At 41.2% G+C, this 17,980-nt stretch overlaps 1 protein-coding gene across 4 annotated transcripts in view; it reads left to right on the top strand.

The window, feature by feature from the left end:
* The window catches only part of PID1 (phosphotyrosine interaction domain containing 1), a 92,526-nt gene that overhangs the window by 41,953 nt on the left and 32,593 nt on the right, over positions 1-17,980 (top strand). For all 4 annotated transcript variants that reach the window (XM_021536980.4, XM_021536979.4, XM_085587705.1 and 1 more), the window contains exon 2: positions 1,413-1,559. In XM_021536980.4, coding sequence (XP_021392655.1) covers positions 1,413-1,559 — 147 coding nt within the window. The remainder of the gene's footprint in view (positions 1-1,412; positions 1,560-17,980) is intronic.

The raw sequence follows: 17,980 nt of genomic DNA, 5'->3' as shown, positions 1-17,980 counted from the left end.
ATTTCTAAGAGTCTTTGAAGTGCTGTACTTCCAGTAGGATAACAATTATTAGACCTAAACACTGACAATCTAAGGACTGAACTGTTACAAAAGTGTATCAACAGGCTTTCAGTTGGCACATGATAAAGTATTTATGACCTGCGAGCAAGTTTATTTTCAAAGGAATATTCATATCCACAAAAATCCATAGAAAACCAGCATAGTATCTAAATAGTTGATTCATCCCCTGTGGATAAATAAAATGTTGAATAGACAGTCTCTTCATTTAAAGTACAGGGCTGAACAACAAGGACCTGTGTTGATTTCTAACTCTGATGGAGACTTCTTGCATGGTTCTGGGAAATCACTCGCCATCTCTTTTTCTGCAATCCAAACCTTGCAATACTTGTCTGCCTTGTGGAGGTAAAGTGGAGACTGAGAAAAGGGGTGGCTGCAAAGCAAGTTAAGAATCTCCTATCAAAAGTCAGAACAAATGGTTTAGTTTTGAGGAAAGTAATCTGGAGTCATTGCACGTACATCTAATAACTGCTGCTTGATAAGAGTCAACTTATGAAGTTTTGATAAAGTCGTATTTTACTAGGCAGCGCTGTGGCACATTACTACTACATATCTGCAATTTTTTTCCCTTAGATGAAGAGTAGCATGTGAAAATGTTTTTGAAATGAAAATCAGGTCGAAGAAAAATCTAAATGTTAAAAAAAAATTTCTTGACTCCCCTGATTCCACAAAATTGATTTGGAAGTCCTTCAAGGATTGAATTTACTCACTCTAAGCAATTGCTGAGAAACTTTTAATTTGATGATTTTACTGCCCACTTGGATAGTTCTTCACCTAAGCCTGGGGAGACTGTTTTAGAAAGTGACAAATTTTGAGTGACATCTATTCATTGGTACCAAGAGTGACATTTACATTGGAGGCTACAGGAATTATTGCTTACAAAGGAAGAGAATAGAAAATTCACAAAGGCAAACCAATGCGGGATTCAACTCGGTGGGAATGGTAACATCTACAAAGGTCATTGGGATGAGATTTAAGTACAGAGGAAGGAGAACAAGTTCTTTTAATGGTCTTTGATCCCCTGTTCTTCCTCCCTGTGGACATTAATAGAGGAACTGGGTCCATGACCAGCCTTATTATGTACTTGCAAATGATCAGAGGTTGAATTTAGACCCTTTGTGGAATAAATGTGAACTATAATGAATTCTTTCACTTTCTGTATGTCTTTTTTAATTAAAAATAGTCTCCACATTGCTGATTGTAATGAATACTCTTAAGTCATAGAACTAGTTGAATCTCCCCAGGAAAGCTTGCGAGGCATTGAACAGCAAGTGAAACATGCAGACACATCCAATTATTAACTCTCATTTTTATGCACTAGAACTGGAGGTAATTTCTTTTCTTTTTCTGTTTAGCACTTTCAGACCATGTTAAAGACTAAGTTGAATGTCCTAACTCTTCGTAAAGAGCCTCTCCCGACAGTGATCTTCCATGAACCAGAAGCCATTGAGCTGTGCACCACAACTCCCCTCATGAAGACCCGGACTCACACTGGATGCAAGGTACTCTGAAGTATAAACTGAGGGAGTGAGGCCACTGTGGAGGTGTCCCGTGTGATTGTGAGAACTCTAAAGAGCCCAGAGTAACCAACGCCGTTCTGGAAATTCCATTAACTGCTACTATTACTATAATGTTTCTGAATCAAAAAAGCCATTGAGCATTTTTGACCAGGAGTTTTGGGTTTTAGGAGGAAAAGATTTGGGTTACATGTCACGATGCAAATTGTGGAGGATTTCTAATAGCCTGGATGAACTGCTGGTTGTAAACACTGACATTATTTCTGTGAGGGCTAGTGCTGCAGCTTAAAACTCGAGGTTAGTTTGGTTGGGTTTTTTTTCTTTGTTAGTTTGGGGGTTTTAAGATTAAAAAGAGGGAAAAGGAGGGCAGGATATTTACTTCTTTATTTTGTTAAGCAACAAGATCAATATGCCCTGTTACATCAAAAACGGAACTTCTGCAAAGGCTATTCCTCTTTTAAAAAGTTTCATGGCTTAAGAGCCTGGAGTGTGTTCTGTGGTAAGAAACCATATAAAAATAGGAAACAAGTCTGCACTGTTTGCATCTTTTCTTGGAGTAATTTTCCTTGATCACAGAGCTCTCCTGGCCTTGCAGAGCCATGGGCAGCCTGGCAGACTGATCTGGACACCAGTCTGGCCTGTGCTGCCACTTGGGGCTTGGCAACCAATTCCCCTTCACCCATCCTGGCTACCATTTGTTGGGAGTATCCACCTGCCCTTGAGGGTCTTAGTGAAAATGGGGAGAACTGGGCTTCAGACTTCCCTGCTCTGTAAAGTGTTAACTCCAGGAGAGCTGTTGCTGGATGCTATGTGTGCTGGATAAGATCCAAAGTGCAATTAAATGTTCCCTGCCACAATGTGTACACAAACATGTGCACACACACTCTTCCTTGCTGGGGGATCAGATGTGAGTGAGGTGGGGTTGGAAGAAATTGCTTTCCCCTGCTTCTCTTGGCATACTGTACTTGGGCACCCCAGGCCTGGCACTTCCTCAGCAGTTTATTCTTGAGAAGTGTCTCTTCCCAGGTGTTTGACTCTTTGTCTGACACAATAGCCAGGAACAGGACTCTGCTGCTGGGTGTTGAAGCAGAGGTGCCCTGTGCTGATGCAGAGGAATGCAGGGGAAGCAACCCTAATATGCTTTGTATGGTAGCTCACAGCATCTGCTCTTCCATGGTGGTGCTTTTGTCCTTTATGTTGGCATCAAATGAATTTTTAGGGAATATTAGTATCATCAAAATGGTTCACCAAGTATCTGGCTTTCACCCCCAGTCGGAGAGGTCAGGCATAATAATGCTTTCTGAAATCAGTTTATCTTTGTGAATGTGTATAGAATTTAAATGAAGCTTTTTATCCAACTTACAGTCCTTCAATTGGAAAGAATTGCAGAGAGATGTTGAACCCCTCAGTGAAGAGAATCTCAGATTCAGATCTCTTTTATTTAGATCTCTTTTATTTATTAATTTATTTTTCCTGCAGTATAGCATAGTAGTGCTGACTAGGGAACATCTACCACAACACTCCCATTTTCCTTCTTGCATTTTTTCTCCTTCTCCCCTTCCCCTATAGCTAGTTTACCTCCTGTCAGCGTTGGAGTTTTATGATGGTGGTTTTGGGGTAGTGGCCACGCATTCTTCAAGTGATTCAGCTGTTGTGATTTTCAGTACCTGCCATGTTTATGTTGTTCCTGTGGCAAAGAAATCCTCTCCTGTTAATAACTGAAAGGCTTCAATTTCACCCAGTCTCTGTAGTCACAACCTCTTTCTTTTCTCCCTCTTTTTTCCTGACTAAATGTGTTCTTCCTGCCAACTGTTAATAGGTAATTAACTTCCCTGTCCTCTTTCCCCTCTGATTATTAGTTTTTTTGCTGACTGATACAACAGTATAACATTGCCATAAAAAAACCTAGAATTTTATAATACGATTTTTTGCTCTGGCAGGTCTGATCAATTCCTGTTATTCTGGGTGTAAGGCAGGAGATGCTGTGGCATTGCTGGTACCACCACGCCTGTCTCGTTCTGAGACTTGGGCTTTTCAGGCAAGAGCACAGCAGCCAGTTTCTACTTGCTTTCATGAGTCACGCTTTTCTGATCCTCAATCATTTTATTCCTCTTGACTGAAATTCCTCCAATTTTCTATGTAATCCCATTAATGAGATAGCATCATTTGTCTGACAGAGGCTCCAGACATCTACTTGTATTGCACAGTTTTAACATAAGCCTCAGCTGGCACCATCTTGTTATGGGAACTTGACACATGCAATTGCTTTGCTGTTTAGAGGTCTGGGCATTGGTTTTCTGATGTGATTGCTCTTTTACTTGTCCTTTCATCACAAGACAGTCTTTTCTTTTTGCTTTCATTTGCAGTTAGCTGCTGAATCTTGAAGAAAAAAACCTTTTTTGCTGAAATCTAATTTCATTTAGTAATAGAGTGGGGTGATTTTAAGAATAGCAGGGAAATGTCTAGTTTGAAGTAATCTTGGGGAACCCCATCAAATCTGGAAAGTTAAAACAGTTGAACAAATTTGTTCAACTTTTGTTTTCTTTCTTGTCCAGTTCCACATCTGGTGCAACTTCATTGCCATCATGGTTTCTCAAATATAATTTTTTTACTTATAACAGAAGGCTTAAGACTCATTCCTCCTATAACTGCATGTGTACACCTGCCTGCTTGGGTCTGATGTTCTTGTTGTCCTTCCCACCCTTCTAGACTCGTGGACATGGTTGCCCCAAGAAGGAGAAATGGATAGTGTTAGCACTGATTTGCAGCATAGGGCTTTAGGTGCACACATTTGGGAGCTTGTGGTGCTGGTTGCTCAGTCAGGTGGGTTGACTTGGAGGCTGTAGCTCCCAAAGGGCACCTTCTTTCCCTCCTTTGCCCACCAGCCCTGTTTGCAAGTGGGGAGTGGCAGGCCTGGGATCAGAGTGGTGCAGCCCCAGGCAGCAGACAGTCCAAACCAGAGCAGGATTTCTGGGTACAATGAAATATTCAGCCTCTGTGCTTTTTCCTGGGGTATAATTTAAACCATGCTGTACAGTCACTGGAGGCAGGTCTCTGGCCCAAGGAGCTGCAGCCTCATGTCCTCCTTCAGCTGAGGATGCTAGGGTAGGGCACTGGGATGCAGTGCCCAGAGAGCTGCCATTTCCCTGGGGGACACAACTGGGGACCTGTGTGCACCCTGCCTCTTCCCTGCAATGGGTGTGGCATTTATGAATGCTGGGTCACCAAGGGCTAAGGTCGGCAGCTGCTCCAAAAAGTGAAAAAACCCACCTGGCTTATTATATACCTGTAAATAGCAAGTCTCAGCTTAAGCTAAACCACCCTTTCTTGAAGAATGACATAAAAGAGTGAGAATAAATCTTTTGTTAGTAAGTAGACCACACTTTCAGTCCCAGGTTTTGATTTGATTTTATTTTAGTAGAGCATGTTTTCCATTTGGGTATGAGCGTGATTTAGATGTGTGTATAAAAAAGCATCCATTCTTCTACAGATCCTAAGGATTTCAATTAAACTGTGCCTGTCCTGCTCGTAGGTATTTCGTGTCAAATGGGCACTCCTGTGTTTCAGCTGGAAACCTGCTTGTCACTTATCCCAGCACTGAGTACCACCAGATGGAAATGCAAAATCTGGAATATCTCCAGATAATAAGTTACTCTCTACTCAGAAATGCCTGCTTTCTCCATGCCTTTTAACAGATTTTGTTTAAGTTCTGCATGGTTTGTTCTTTCTTAATGTCCTAATCAGCTTATATTGATTCTAATGTTTCTTGATTTCTGTCCCTTTGAGCCATGGTGGTGGCACGAAGGGAGCTGCCTAAATGACTTTCTCTCTCCTGCTGTAGCTTTTTCTGGCACTGGTGCAGTAATGAAAAAGGACAGAGGTTAAAAACGAGGTCTGCAATTTTTGAAGTGGTGTAGTAGGTTTAATTTTTTTTTTCCTTTTTATTGGAAGACTCTTCAAAGTGAAGTCAGTGCTGAATAATCAGCACTGGGTCAGGCAATCTTATTCCTCCAGTTCCCACCAGTGGACAAATTTTTCTCAGCAGCCTCAGAGGCTGAGAGGAGCATTAACAGTGCAAACAGTTGTATTCTTAGGAGAATGCTTTAAAGAAATAGGAAAATATATTTTAGTGATATGGTACTTACAGGAATGATACTCATTGCTTGCCTGTCTGAACGGATTGATTTGGGGAGCTTATTGATTCAGTCTTTGTGGAAGGTATGATGTGGAAGTCTCTGTGATGGGGTATCTTAATTTAAGATGGATGAAAGTCTTGTTCAAAAATTTCTAGAAATGGCATTTGTGGGGTAATAGTGTTTTAAAATCAAGTCTTGCACGTACTGATGGATACTTAAAAGTAGACAAGAAGTAACATTACTAGAGTTTGGTCTTTCAGAATAGCTTAATGGTTTCACTCCCAAACCAAAAAGGAAATGTTTCTTGTACTAATCTGGCTGCAGGCTGGTGGTGACAGTGGGGCCGAGGCCACAGCTGGGCTTCTGTGGCACCAGTGTAGCTGGACACCAAGCTTGACTGGTGTAACTCTGGGGTACAGCTGATGCTGGTACATGTTTGTCAACCTATGAACTGGATTTGGGGGGCTTCTGGGACAGCTGGGCAGTGCCTGAGACGCCCTGACCTGTGCCTGCCCTCCAGCAGCAGCTCTGGCCCTTCAGCAAAGCCACAGGCTGTTGTCCTTGTTCCTGCTCTTCTCCCACCTTTGCTGGGTGCTGCCAACAGTTTTCCTTTTCCCTTTGTCTGTCTTCCATTTTTCTTCTTTTCTCAAAAGTAGCTTTCACCATTAGAGACAATTCCATCACCTGTGGGCCCTACTAATGAATCTCCATGCACATTAAATTGTGTGCTTTGAGCAACAGGATGTACAGCAGTGCAGCAGAGACTGGAAATTTGGTCTGCAAGGGCTAAATGGACAAATGGGGATACAATTCAGCATCATAAAGTCACCCTAGGACATAGGGGGAAGCTCATAATAGGCTTATAAGATGAATACAGAGAAAGATTGATTGTGATTTAATGATGATCTTTAGAATTACAATGTTTCTCCTTGGGATACATAGTAAAAAAACATGAAACATTGTCTTAAAATTGCCCTCCTTAGTCTGATTCTAATTCCTTGTGTAAGGCAGTCATTTAGGAATAATGTCTTCTCAGATATTACTGCCTATTTTTGGTTTTCTGCCTTGTTAATTTTGATTGCAAAGGCCTTGCAGCAGGACTGTCTCTTACCACATACTTGCAAAATATCCCATTTCTACTCTACCCTACATGCCTCTATAGCAAATTTAGTAATGCTGTGTTGTTGCTTTTGTTGGTCATCACATTTTTGAAACTTACAATGTTGTTACTTTTTTCCCTGTAGGCCAGACTTTCCCAAGCTGTTTTCTTTCCCAAGCATTTCTGGCCTATGCAAGCTCTTCCACTGGTGTCCCATCCTCATCAGCTCAGCCTGCGGTGCCCAAATCTGTTACTGCTTGAGCATTCAGGGGTTCAGCATCTGCTGGGCCTGGAGGCCCTTCAGCATCCAGAAAATGTGTAAATTGATGAGCCATCCTCCCAGTTTCAAATAGCCTATATAGCATGGTTTTGGTGGTGGTAATTTCAGCCTCATTCCTCTTCCCCTTCATTGGTCCCCAGTGCCTGAGCTTTAGCTCTGGGTCACTGAAGTGTGGGCGAATGGCTTCTCTCTGCCGCCCTGTAATTGTTACTGTTTTGGACTGGTTTGTCCTATTGAAACAGACAAAATGCAGCAAGAACACTGTCCCTCGTGTCAGTACCCAGAGACCAAGGTACCCTTTACTGGTTTTATGTCCTGTTGACTCAAATTAGCTGCAAATGCATCCACAGTCTCTCTGGAATGGTAAAATCCAGATGACATAAATGAGTAGTTAAAAATCTTGTGTTCTATTTAAATTTCCACAAATAATTTAAAAAGCCTAGTGCTGTTGAATGTTTATTGCTCTTTTGGCTACTGGAACCATAGCTGATTTGAAGCTGCACATATTCTTGAAACCACCTCACTTTATACTTATAAAACTTAATAAAAGTGCTCTCTTTGCATCTATAGAATGGTCAAGGATGATTGTTTTGAGTGCAGCTGTAAATATAAGTCCCACTAGCCTGGTCTTCATTACCATTTTGTAGGCCTGCAATATTAAAATGACCATTAACTTTAATAAAGAAACAAATTAAACAAGTGAGAAAAGCTAATTGTACCATCACTCCCCAGCCTGCTGTTTTCCATCATCTTTCATCTCAGTCAGAAGCACAGAGGGTTTTTTTCCTTCTTGCTTTATTAAAGGCCTTCTACTGTAATCCTTAAGCATTATTTTTGCATTGTGAACTGAGAGATTGTTTTTCTGCTTCTTTCTCCCCTCATAAAATGAACCAAAAGGACACATGTGACTTCTTGCATAGGGCAAAACTTAGTAGCTTCACTATATTTAGATATAGATAAAGTGCTGGTTGGTGAGAGATTCAGAGTCTGTATGATGTGTTTTCCAAAGGTGAAGTGAATCAAATAAACTAATAACCCAACAAGTATGCTATATAAAGATGCAGTATATTTTTTTTTTTTTTTTTTTTTAGGGTTACAGAAATAAAGGAAAAAAAAAAGCAGCCCTCAGGCAGCACTCACTGCAGGGTGTTTGACACTGGCTGCTCTCAGCTTAGGCAAAAGTCTCTCTTGCATATGATTTTTTTAATTACATGCATGGAAAACCCATTTATGTCAGTGGAATTTATACTTTAAATGAGTGCAGAAGACCTAATAGAAACATGAAGGGTAGATGCAAGTGCAGAAGGTTGTTAAAGCATCGCAATACTTAATTTCCTGATGTCCAGGAGTCTTAGGTGGAGAATATAAATTGGGTAAAGCAACTGAATTAATCTTTTAACTGAGCCTGCTTTAAATAGTATCTTCTGCAGTGTTCAGTTTTGCTGTGTTGGATGTATTTTGGCATAACTTTATTTGCTTACTGCTAAAGTGGCATTGTAAGAATAATGTATACTGAGAGCAGTGGAAGTTATGTCCTGTCAGATATGTTGGTGGTATTTGTTTTTTCCTTAGCATTTGCACTGGTGACGTTTTTCAAGCCATGGTTCAAGTAAAGGGCATCTTGTTATTGAGGAAGTTCTTACATCCCATCTAAAAATCATCATATATTGCAGTCAGCTCAATATTTCTGCTTTAACTACCTTCATAGAAGAATGTGTCTGTTTTCTGTGTATGGTGGAGCAACCTTGCTCTGAATATATGTATATTAATTAAAGGAAATCAGTTTTGCCTATTTACGTTTCCTTTTGGATTTTCACTGAAAAAGTGTGTCTCAAATAGTTTTAAAGAGCTCCATGAAAAGAATAAGACCATCACCTTGGGAGGGAAGCACTGGTGACAGAGAGGATTTCTGGGAGCTGCCCTGCATGTTTCTGGCCAGCAAAGGGCTGGAGATACCCTGGGTGCAGAGCCTTCTTCCTGTGGTTCCCCTTGGGTTTGCTTCCAGAGGGAGGGAGCCCAAGGCTGGGCATGTTTTCAGGAAGATCAGGCGTGAGTTGAGTTTCATGGAGATGTGTGAAAATATGCTGAAAATAGCTCTGTGTGTGTGCACACTCCCAGGAGCATTAGGGGACTGTGGTCCCTACTTGTTGGGCTGTGTGGGAAGGCTTCCAGTTGCTGTGGACCCTGCAGACAGACTGGGCACCTGGGAAGAGAGGTCCCCCTGCTCCAGTGCTGCCAATTTGTGTTGAGGAGGTCTCTTCAGTTCCTCAGAGCAAGGCTTTGTCTGTGGACAGAGCTGTTCCCAGCACTGCTTTGTCTTGCATGAGTAAATAAGAGCAGAAAGGTTGCACTGGGTAAGCCAGACTTTGCTCAGATGATGCGTGTCTGAGCCCATTTTTTTTTGTCACTAGACTGTAGAAAATAACCCCTAAACAATAAAATCCCCTTGAAAATGCAGAAAAAGTCATGGCATCCATTGGCATGCTTTGCTTTGCTCCTCCCCTTGGTGCATGTATTTCATCATTTTCACAATTGTGTACATTGCATTTCTTCTTACTGCTGTAGTTCTGCCCTTGTAAGGCACTGGGTCCCAGTGAAGAAGGTGGGTGACAGAGCATGATATGGAGCCTGGAAAAATTTTTTTAACTTAAACAGAAATCCCTTTGGTTGGAATCTAGTACTTCCTTTGGCTTCAGAGCTTTGACATTATTGGTTGCCTTTGATTCAGCAAAAGCTTGGATGGGAAGTCATCAGCCTTTGATTTTGTTAGCAAATGGTATTTATCAGCAGAAGTAATCTAAATCAAACCTTTTAGTGTAAACATGGCACTAAACAGTTTATATTTCACTCGGTTATGGAAGAGATAGTGATTGGCATTCAAAGAGCACTGTGTAAAATGCCAACATATGGGAATTAAAAGTGCTCTCTGTGACTTGGTTAAGAACAAGCACTGTCCATTCCTGAATTTCCACCCTTGCTTGTAAAAGCAAAGGGAAGCTTGTTGAGGTACTGAGGAGACCGGACACTGTGTGCAAGTGAATGCTCAGTCACTCTTCACTGAGGGTCATTTGTACTTCTGTAGTATTTCTGAACCAGAAAGGTCCCCAAGCCCCTTCTAAAACAGCTTTGTTGTCCCCTGCTGTTCAGCTGGTGTTCTCTGCCAGCAGCCCTGTTTGAAGAGGTCAGATCAGCTCAGCAGAGCTTGAGGAAAAGCTGTGTGGGCCCACTGTACTGTGGATAAAATACACAAGGGGAAAAGTGAAAAAGATGATGAGAATTAAAATGCATACTTCTATTAAGTAGTAATGCATTGAATGAAGGTACAAAAAGCAATATATACTAATGGAATTCTTTTGATGCACAAAGCTCCGCAGAATATTTCTGTATCTTGAAACACAAATGTAAGTTGTTTTGTCAGTTTTAGAAATACCACTTTTCAGGGTACTTGGAGCTGTTGTTTAATTATAGCTGTCTTTATAGGACATAATGTACCAAAATAGTTTTCTCTGAGAGAATATTTAAATTTCAAAACCAATTTAATCTCTCTATAGCAGGAAATATTTAAATGTTGAAATTCTAAATTTACAGAATACCTTAGAAGTTAATCTTCAATTGTACATATATACAATGGCATATAACTTACGCCAGTAATTTCCAGCTTTTGCAATCTGGCACAAAGCCAGGACAGCAGTGTAAAGCATAGTGGCAGTTGCAAGGTCCTAGATAGCTACAGATGTGTCAGGGTATTTATTTTTTTGCTGTAGAAAATATTGTGCTCATTGCAATTGTTCAGACAAAGCCTTCTGGTCATAGGAGCTAATTGCTTCCATAATAATTAAAGTTCAGCTATCTAAGACCTAATAGCTTTAGACATATAAAAATTAAAATGAGATTGAAATTTATTATGTTGGCTAGGCTGAGCAGATGCTGCAGTCACTGTCAATTGTTTTGTTCTAGTGTGTCCTTGAGAAATGTTTCCATCTTTGTGTGGCTGTTGCAAGGTAAGGATGGAGCTGTGGGTTGTGCTGCTGGAGAACAGAGGAAGCTGCTGCTTCTCCATGGCCCTCGGGGCATTAGGGACCCTGCTGTGAGCTGGCTCTCAGGAGGAGGAGGAGGCACCCTTTCTTCATAGCACATGAAGTTATTCTTCAACAGAATCAAAAAAACTTCTGGTTCTTCTGTTGTTGCTCCCTCCTATTGTTGCAATGGGCCCCTCCCCACTCACCAGCATGAAATGTGCTGGGAGAGGTGTTGGCAGATCTTTTCAGATGTGCTTTTTCACAACAAAGGCATGTGTGCTTATTCTGAAGGTATTCTGTGTGGCTCTTCCCCTGAAGCCATGGATATTGTTTCTTTGATTTCCATTAGAATACTGCAAAATTTGCATTTGGCACTGGGTACCCACTGCTCAGGCTAGTTTGAGCCAACATGAGCCTTCTTGGGAATTTGTAATCTCTGCTTACAGCTGTACTATGCCCAAACCCAGCAGTACTTATTTTAGGGCCAGTCCTGTGTGCTGAAAGCTTCCCACTGGAGCAAATGACACTGGCAAGCAAGCAGCTGAAATTGGATTACAGATCCATTCTCCTGCAGATGGGGTACCCGTGGCCATGTCTGTAGTACACGGGCTGCAGGAATGTAGATTAATGTTGCAATCCAAAGTGCTTTATGTCATAAGAGAAAGGACAGTCCTTTGTGCCACCTCTGTTTCTATTTTGTACAGTTTCAGAAGTAATCCTGTTCCCCTTGTACTATTGCAATATATTCTGCAATGCAGTGTGATGCATAAATAATTAGCTCAGAAGAGAAAGAATTTTTTTTATTCCAGGATTTGGATGTCAGTGTCTGAGACTAATAATTTCTTGTATTTATTTCATTAAAAGATTGTTTTCTTTGCATAGTTAATTAAAAGTTCATAGCAATAGCCATCATAATACTTCTGGCAAGTTGAAGGCCTGATGCATGCTATCTATCGCTGATCAATTACCTTTATTGTAAACTTGTGAATATTTGACTTGATGCTGGTGGTAATTCAGTAAGCTTTCTTCTCTGGGACTGTGGGTTGTACAGGCATAACAGGTGCAACAGAAGTATGAGGGTGCTTTGTTTGTTTATTTTTTTCTCTAAGAAAGGAGACAGATCAAGTTTAAAATTTACAGTCTGATTTGGAAAATGAGTAAGTACTTCAAAATTAAGAACTTTCCTTGTATTACTTACCCAGGAATCTCTGATATTCACCTATAGTCATTTCATAGCAAGATCCTATTAAATGATGCATATTGCCACAGAAGTAAAATACTGAATTTCACAGCAATGTAAGTTTGGAATTGAGTTTATCGTGTTTTATTAGTGAATAAAAAACTAATGTTGAATTGATAGTACCCTGTTAACTTGGATGAAACAAAATACTCACTGGGGTTGTGGTCCATCCCTTTTGGAAGCTGATGTTTTTTTGCCTGGTAGATATTAGGGTTGCTACCTGAGTGCTAGAGCATAGCACACTGAGGAAAAAGAGTTACTGAATTTATCAGCTAGGGCATGATGGCACGATATTTTGATTAAAGTCGTCTCGAGGTTTAAATGGCATGGCAGAGACCTGCACTTTATAATCCCAAACTTGAGATGTAAATAGCCTTATATTTAATAGATGTCCATACACAAACATTTAAAGTAGAAGGAAACTAACTTAAATGAGCAAATTTTGGAAGACTAAAAAGAGTCTTTATAAGTGTACTTTCTAAAGTTCACTGAAGATTCACTGAAATGTTTGCTAGAAAGATTTGTCAATGAGTAGTTGTTTGATGGAATTTTTTTCATCCTTGGGGACTTGTTTTATTTCAGTGTTTGTTGTGGGTCCCTCATCCCCCAATTTATTTTTCAAAGGGGTGGAAAGCAAGCTTCAATTCAGAAAGATTTAAATTGGTTTCTCCAAAATTAGAGAACGATCTTCGTAAGGACTGGTACAGTTGAGTAGTAAACTGGGAGAGATAAAGAAAATAGAAATCAAAATAAGATAATATACGTGTGTTATGATTATTTTGAGACTATCATTGAGGTGGATTCTGAGTGTTCTCTGGAACAGGATGAAGAGAAAACCAAACTGGTTTTAGTTCCTTATGAAAGCTGCTTTTTTGACTGAATTATATGTAGGCTGGGAGTAATTCCCCCGTGCTGATGTCTGACTCATTCTTACAAATAGTGCAATAATACACTTCAGCTTTGTCAGCTGTTTGTAACCACAGTGGCCAGAATCCCCATGGGAATGATCATTAATGGGATGCAGTTTTTGAGTTGGCTTTGCTATGGTATAAATTGGCATACTTCCTTTGACTGAACTGCCATGCTAAGTTATATTATTTAAGAATCTGCTGTTCTAGTTTGACATGTGGCTTGGAGTTCCTAATGATTGAAAGCAGTTTGTTAATAAACTCAAAGTAATTGAATACAGCCTATGGGAACCAGTGCTGTTTGTCATTTGCTATTAGGCAGAATCATTAAAAATATTAAGTAATTATTGAAATGATTTTTATGTAACAGTGTAATAGTAATTTAAAGAAAGGTGTTTTCACCCCAGAGCTTTGTCTTGAGTTGCATTTGCAGGCCTTCGTACAAGGCCAAATAAATTGTGTCACTCTGCATTCCCAAATGGAAGATATGATATACATCTAAGAAATATATTGTATATGTAATTTGAGTTTGGAACTGATTAAAGTATTTTCTTATAATGAGGATAAACTGAATGACTTTAATTACCAGTGACTTACTGATGGACTGCTGTAAAGTTTTTGTTCTGCACGACTTTCCTTATCTGTGTATAGGGTTTTATTCACTGTTACCAGTTTTATGCAGACAGCATGTATCTTGAGGGTGTGGCACTTGTCCCAAAGCAAAGGACTGGCTTGGCTGTTGCTGTAGCAGAGTCCTGAGGGGGTTTAAGGTGGGCTTTGGCTGGAGCGGGGGGCACATCTCTGGAGGCAGCCCCATGCTGTGGTGCCTGTGCATGTCTGAGCATCCCAGCTCCCAGCCCTGCCACCAGTGGTCTCCAGGGCCCGGAATGGCACCCCGGCAGCCACTGAGCATTATTTGGCAGGGGGATGCCTCTCATGGAACTTCTTTGAATGGCTGCAATCTGCCTGCCCAGCCCCGACTCCCTGGGCATGGCTGCTGCTGCCTCTTGCTGGTGTGGTGTTCCACTGAATGCTTGTGGGCACGTTTACCTAAGGTGCAAATATTTAAAAAATTGTTTTGTTTGTGGATCACTAAATAAAAGGTAGAAAGGAAGACACATGGTGGGTTTCCTGTGTCCTGGTTCTGCTCAGCAGCTGCAGTTGTGTCAGCTTTTCAGGTTCTCTGTGTGGTACTGTCATAAGCAAGTGAGCCTGGGTTTAATAGGTAAATAAATAAATTGGAGTTGATCAGGGCACAGGTTTGGGCTATCTGTGTACCTCCCTGGGATGCTGACTGCACCTGTTGGTCATGGGGCTGCTCCAGGCCCAGCATGGCTGTCACCCCCCCGAGCCATTCCCTGGGCTGTGGGTCAGGGCTGTAGTGAGGGTATCTGCTGTTCCTTGGTGGCTGCTGGCCATTTTCAGAGTAGGGATGTTTTTTGTGTGTCTCCTACCTTCAGGTGACTCCATCCTTTAGGGCCAGGTGGCCCCTGCTGCCATCTGGGTACAGATGTCATGGGTACAGAGGACATGTCTGGCTTTGTCCTGGACCTCGAGGGCCCTTCCTGGCCACTGCTCCATGACTGAGGTTTCTGCCCCTGGCCCTGGTCATGCCCTCAGCCAGGGCCTCTCTGGGAGGAGTCCTGAGGTTCCTGTGTGTGCTCCCAGGGGTCTCGCTGTCCCTGAAATGGGCAGCTGCCTGTGCCTGCGGGCTATGGGGTGAACACCTGCAGCTTTTTGAGCATTCGTCATGTTGATAACCTAAGCCAACAGGAATAAGCCCTTCCTACATCCAAAGAGAAATAAAAGAAAGGAAAAACTCTCCGGTGTGGCGTTGGGTGGAAGGTTGGCCATCCCAGCCATTGATTCCTTCGATCCCCCTTCCTGTCCTTTTTAAGGACGCTTGCATGTGGCAATAGGTCTGAAATCAGACATCGGTGACTTGTGGCCCTTTGAAATATTCTCAACAAGAGTTTATGCAGTGGGAATTAAATTGCTATAGTTTTGGACAAAAGGGTTACAATTTGAGTCCTTCACTGGCACTAGAGTACTCTCAGGGAGTTTAATGTGCAACCAGAGATTTCAGGTAATTTGTCCCCTGGACTTGGTAGCGTGAGCCTTGTGAACTATCACGAGGCACTCTTGCTGTCTCTTTGGATTTGTTAGTGTGCCCTCATTTGCAGTGAGTCCTCATGTGCTGCCTGTGGCTCAGCTGCCTGATGGGGCATGGTGAAGAGCAGGGAGGGAGGAGCAGGCTTGGGATGGTCAAGAGCCCTGCTTGATGACTGCACTGCCAGGCAAATGGCCAAACGAGGGGCATCTTTCAATTAAATATGCTATTATTGCAACATATTTCATAGGATTATTTTTGTTCAGGTAGCTCCTCGGTAAGGTAGTGAATTTTATTTTGAAGTGAGACAGAGACAATGATTACAGAAATCTTTGCATAATTTTTCCCCCTCTTTGAATTAGATTGCATGTTTGTTCTCTGCTGGCTATTACTTTCATGTCAGTATAAGAACAAGAGGTTATAGAAGTTCATGATGTTTCTCACATTGTAGCAGCTTTCTGCATACCAACCCCTTTGCCCTTTCGACTACATGAAAAACTATAAATGTGTCAAGCAGGAAGATTTAAATAAGTGCTGTTAAGGTCCCAGACATCATTCCAGAGCTTCAATTTCTTAAGAGCTGTCTGAGCTTTACTTTACGTGCAGCCACACAGTCATGCCGACTAAAATTCTGCTAATTATTTTGGAGACATTTTTGTATGATGTGTCTTGAGAAAAGAGTCTGAGCATCTGTGAAACAGATGAAGTGAAAATTCCTCTGGCGTCTATCAGCAAACATAAGCAGGTGGAGCATTTCCAAGTTTCTGCAGCTGAGGGAGGGGCTCCAGAAAAAATGGTTGTTTGCAGCACAGAGGGGAAATGAAATTAAAAATAATTACTTATGCATCTTCATTTGATGCTCCCTTGTCAGATGAAGCCAGTTCAGGAACAGCAACTTTCTGCTTTATTTCAAGGGCCATTGTAAATTGACTGTGAGGTTTTTCTAGGAAATGAACAGTGTGCTGCAGACTCTAAGATGCAAATTGCTGAATCTAGAATTGGGCACTGCAAATAGGGCTCATTTCTCAGTTTGAAAGGTGTTAAAATTTTACACTTATTGCATGTGCAAGGTTAATTAAGGTAATTTTTGAAATACATTGCTGTATCAATTTCCTAATGGATAATTCCTGAAAATCAAACGGTTTGTATGTTTTAAGGCAAACCCCAGGAATTTAGAAATAAAAAAAATATGCCGCTGGTGCCCACTAAAGGAAACGTGTGTGGTAAGAAGCTGTTTTTGCTGCCCAGGATGAAAGGCCAGCTGGCATCAATTAGTACTTTATGCACATGCACTTTTATAGAAATAATTTTTACTGAGCAGATTTGAAGGCCTTTCAGTGCCACTTAGTTAATCCTCCTAACAATCCTGGCTAGAGCTGCCCCATTATACACATGGGCAGACTGGAAATTGGGGAGGTTTAAGTGACTAATCCGTAGCTGCAGAGTGAATGAGTTCTGTCCCATCTTATCTGTCTTTGCAAAGCAGCACTATCTTTTCTCAGAAAGGAACCCAAAAAACAACATACAAGTTACAGCAATGGTTATGTTGCGTGTTTTAGAATATCTTTTATAAGGCACTGCCTTTAAACAGTGTATAGGATAGAAATACAATTTGTTTATACATGAAAGACAACTACAAAAGATTAAGTAATTTGTACAGTAATTGACTTCTCTGCTTCAAGTTCATTGTTTATTGTTTATGTTTTTGTAAAACTGCATAGACAAAGAATGACATTTCCCAGTACATGAGAGAAAGCCTTGCTGTCTTTTCAAGAAAGAAAGGCTAGATTTTTTTGAAAACACAAATGCTTTCTTCTTCTAAGAGCATGACTTTGCAAAAATGCAGGTGCTGAATTTGACCCAGGATGCGAAATGAGCAAATGTCCTTCACTACTTTCTCTGAAGTTTGCACCCACTTAAAACAAGCTGCTGCCTGTTTTCCACTGTAGTCTTTAAAGGCCAGTAAATTGCAATTAAAACATGCAAATATGTGGTTAACCCAGTCGTTCTTGGTGGCATGATTGGAGCCTTGGATGAGAGCTTGGTACCTTTCTTTATGATTATTGTATGTGGATTGTTGGTCCCTGTCACATGTGGGGTGGGGAGGAAGTGTGAGACTCCAGGCTGTGGTTGAGAGGAAGGTCTCACCAATGTCATCCCTAAAAAACTGGGCCTTTTTCTGAAATTGCAGGGTGATGAGGAGTTTACATTTCGTTTCTTCCCCCTACCTCAGGATGGTTGATAAAAGGGAAGTAGGGAATAAATAGAAAAAAACCTGCCTAGTTCCCTAGTATTTCATGCTGCTGTGAAATCAGACAGTAAATAGACAAATTATCCTGTAGTCATGCCTGACTGTAGCCTCAAGATATGAAGTGTTTCTTTATTTCCAGCTGACAGAAGGTATAAATGAGGATCATCATTGTGAATGAGCCGGAGATGCCCTGTGGTTTAGCCCTGCATTTGGTTAAGCTGGTGTGCTGGTTCACTTCTCAGGGCTATCTTTTCAATTAGTTCTTCCAGAGCTGATGAGCTGAATAATGTGAAATGTATTAGGGGGCATGTGCCAGGTGATGGTGAAAGTTCTGCCTGATTATACAGATGTGAAAAGATATTT

Source organism: Lonchura striata, chromosome 9 (genome assembly GCF_050655825.1).
Source record: "Lonchura striata isolate lonStrDom1 chromosome 9, ASM5065582v1, whole genome shotgun sequence".
NCBI lineage: Eukaryota > Metazoa > Chordata > Aves > Passeriformes > Estrildidae > Lonchura > Lonchura striata.
Note: the sequence above shows the minus strand (reverse complement) of the source record. Positions and strands in the feature narration are given on the sequence as shown.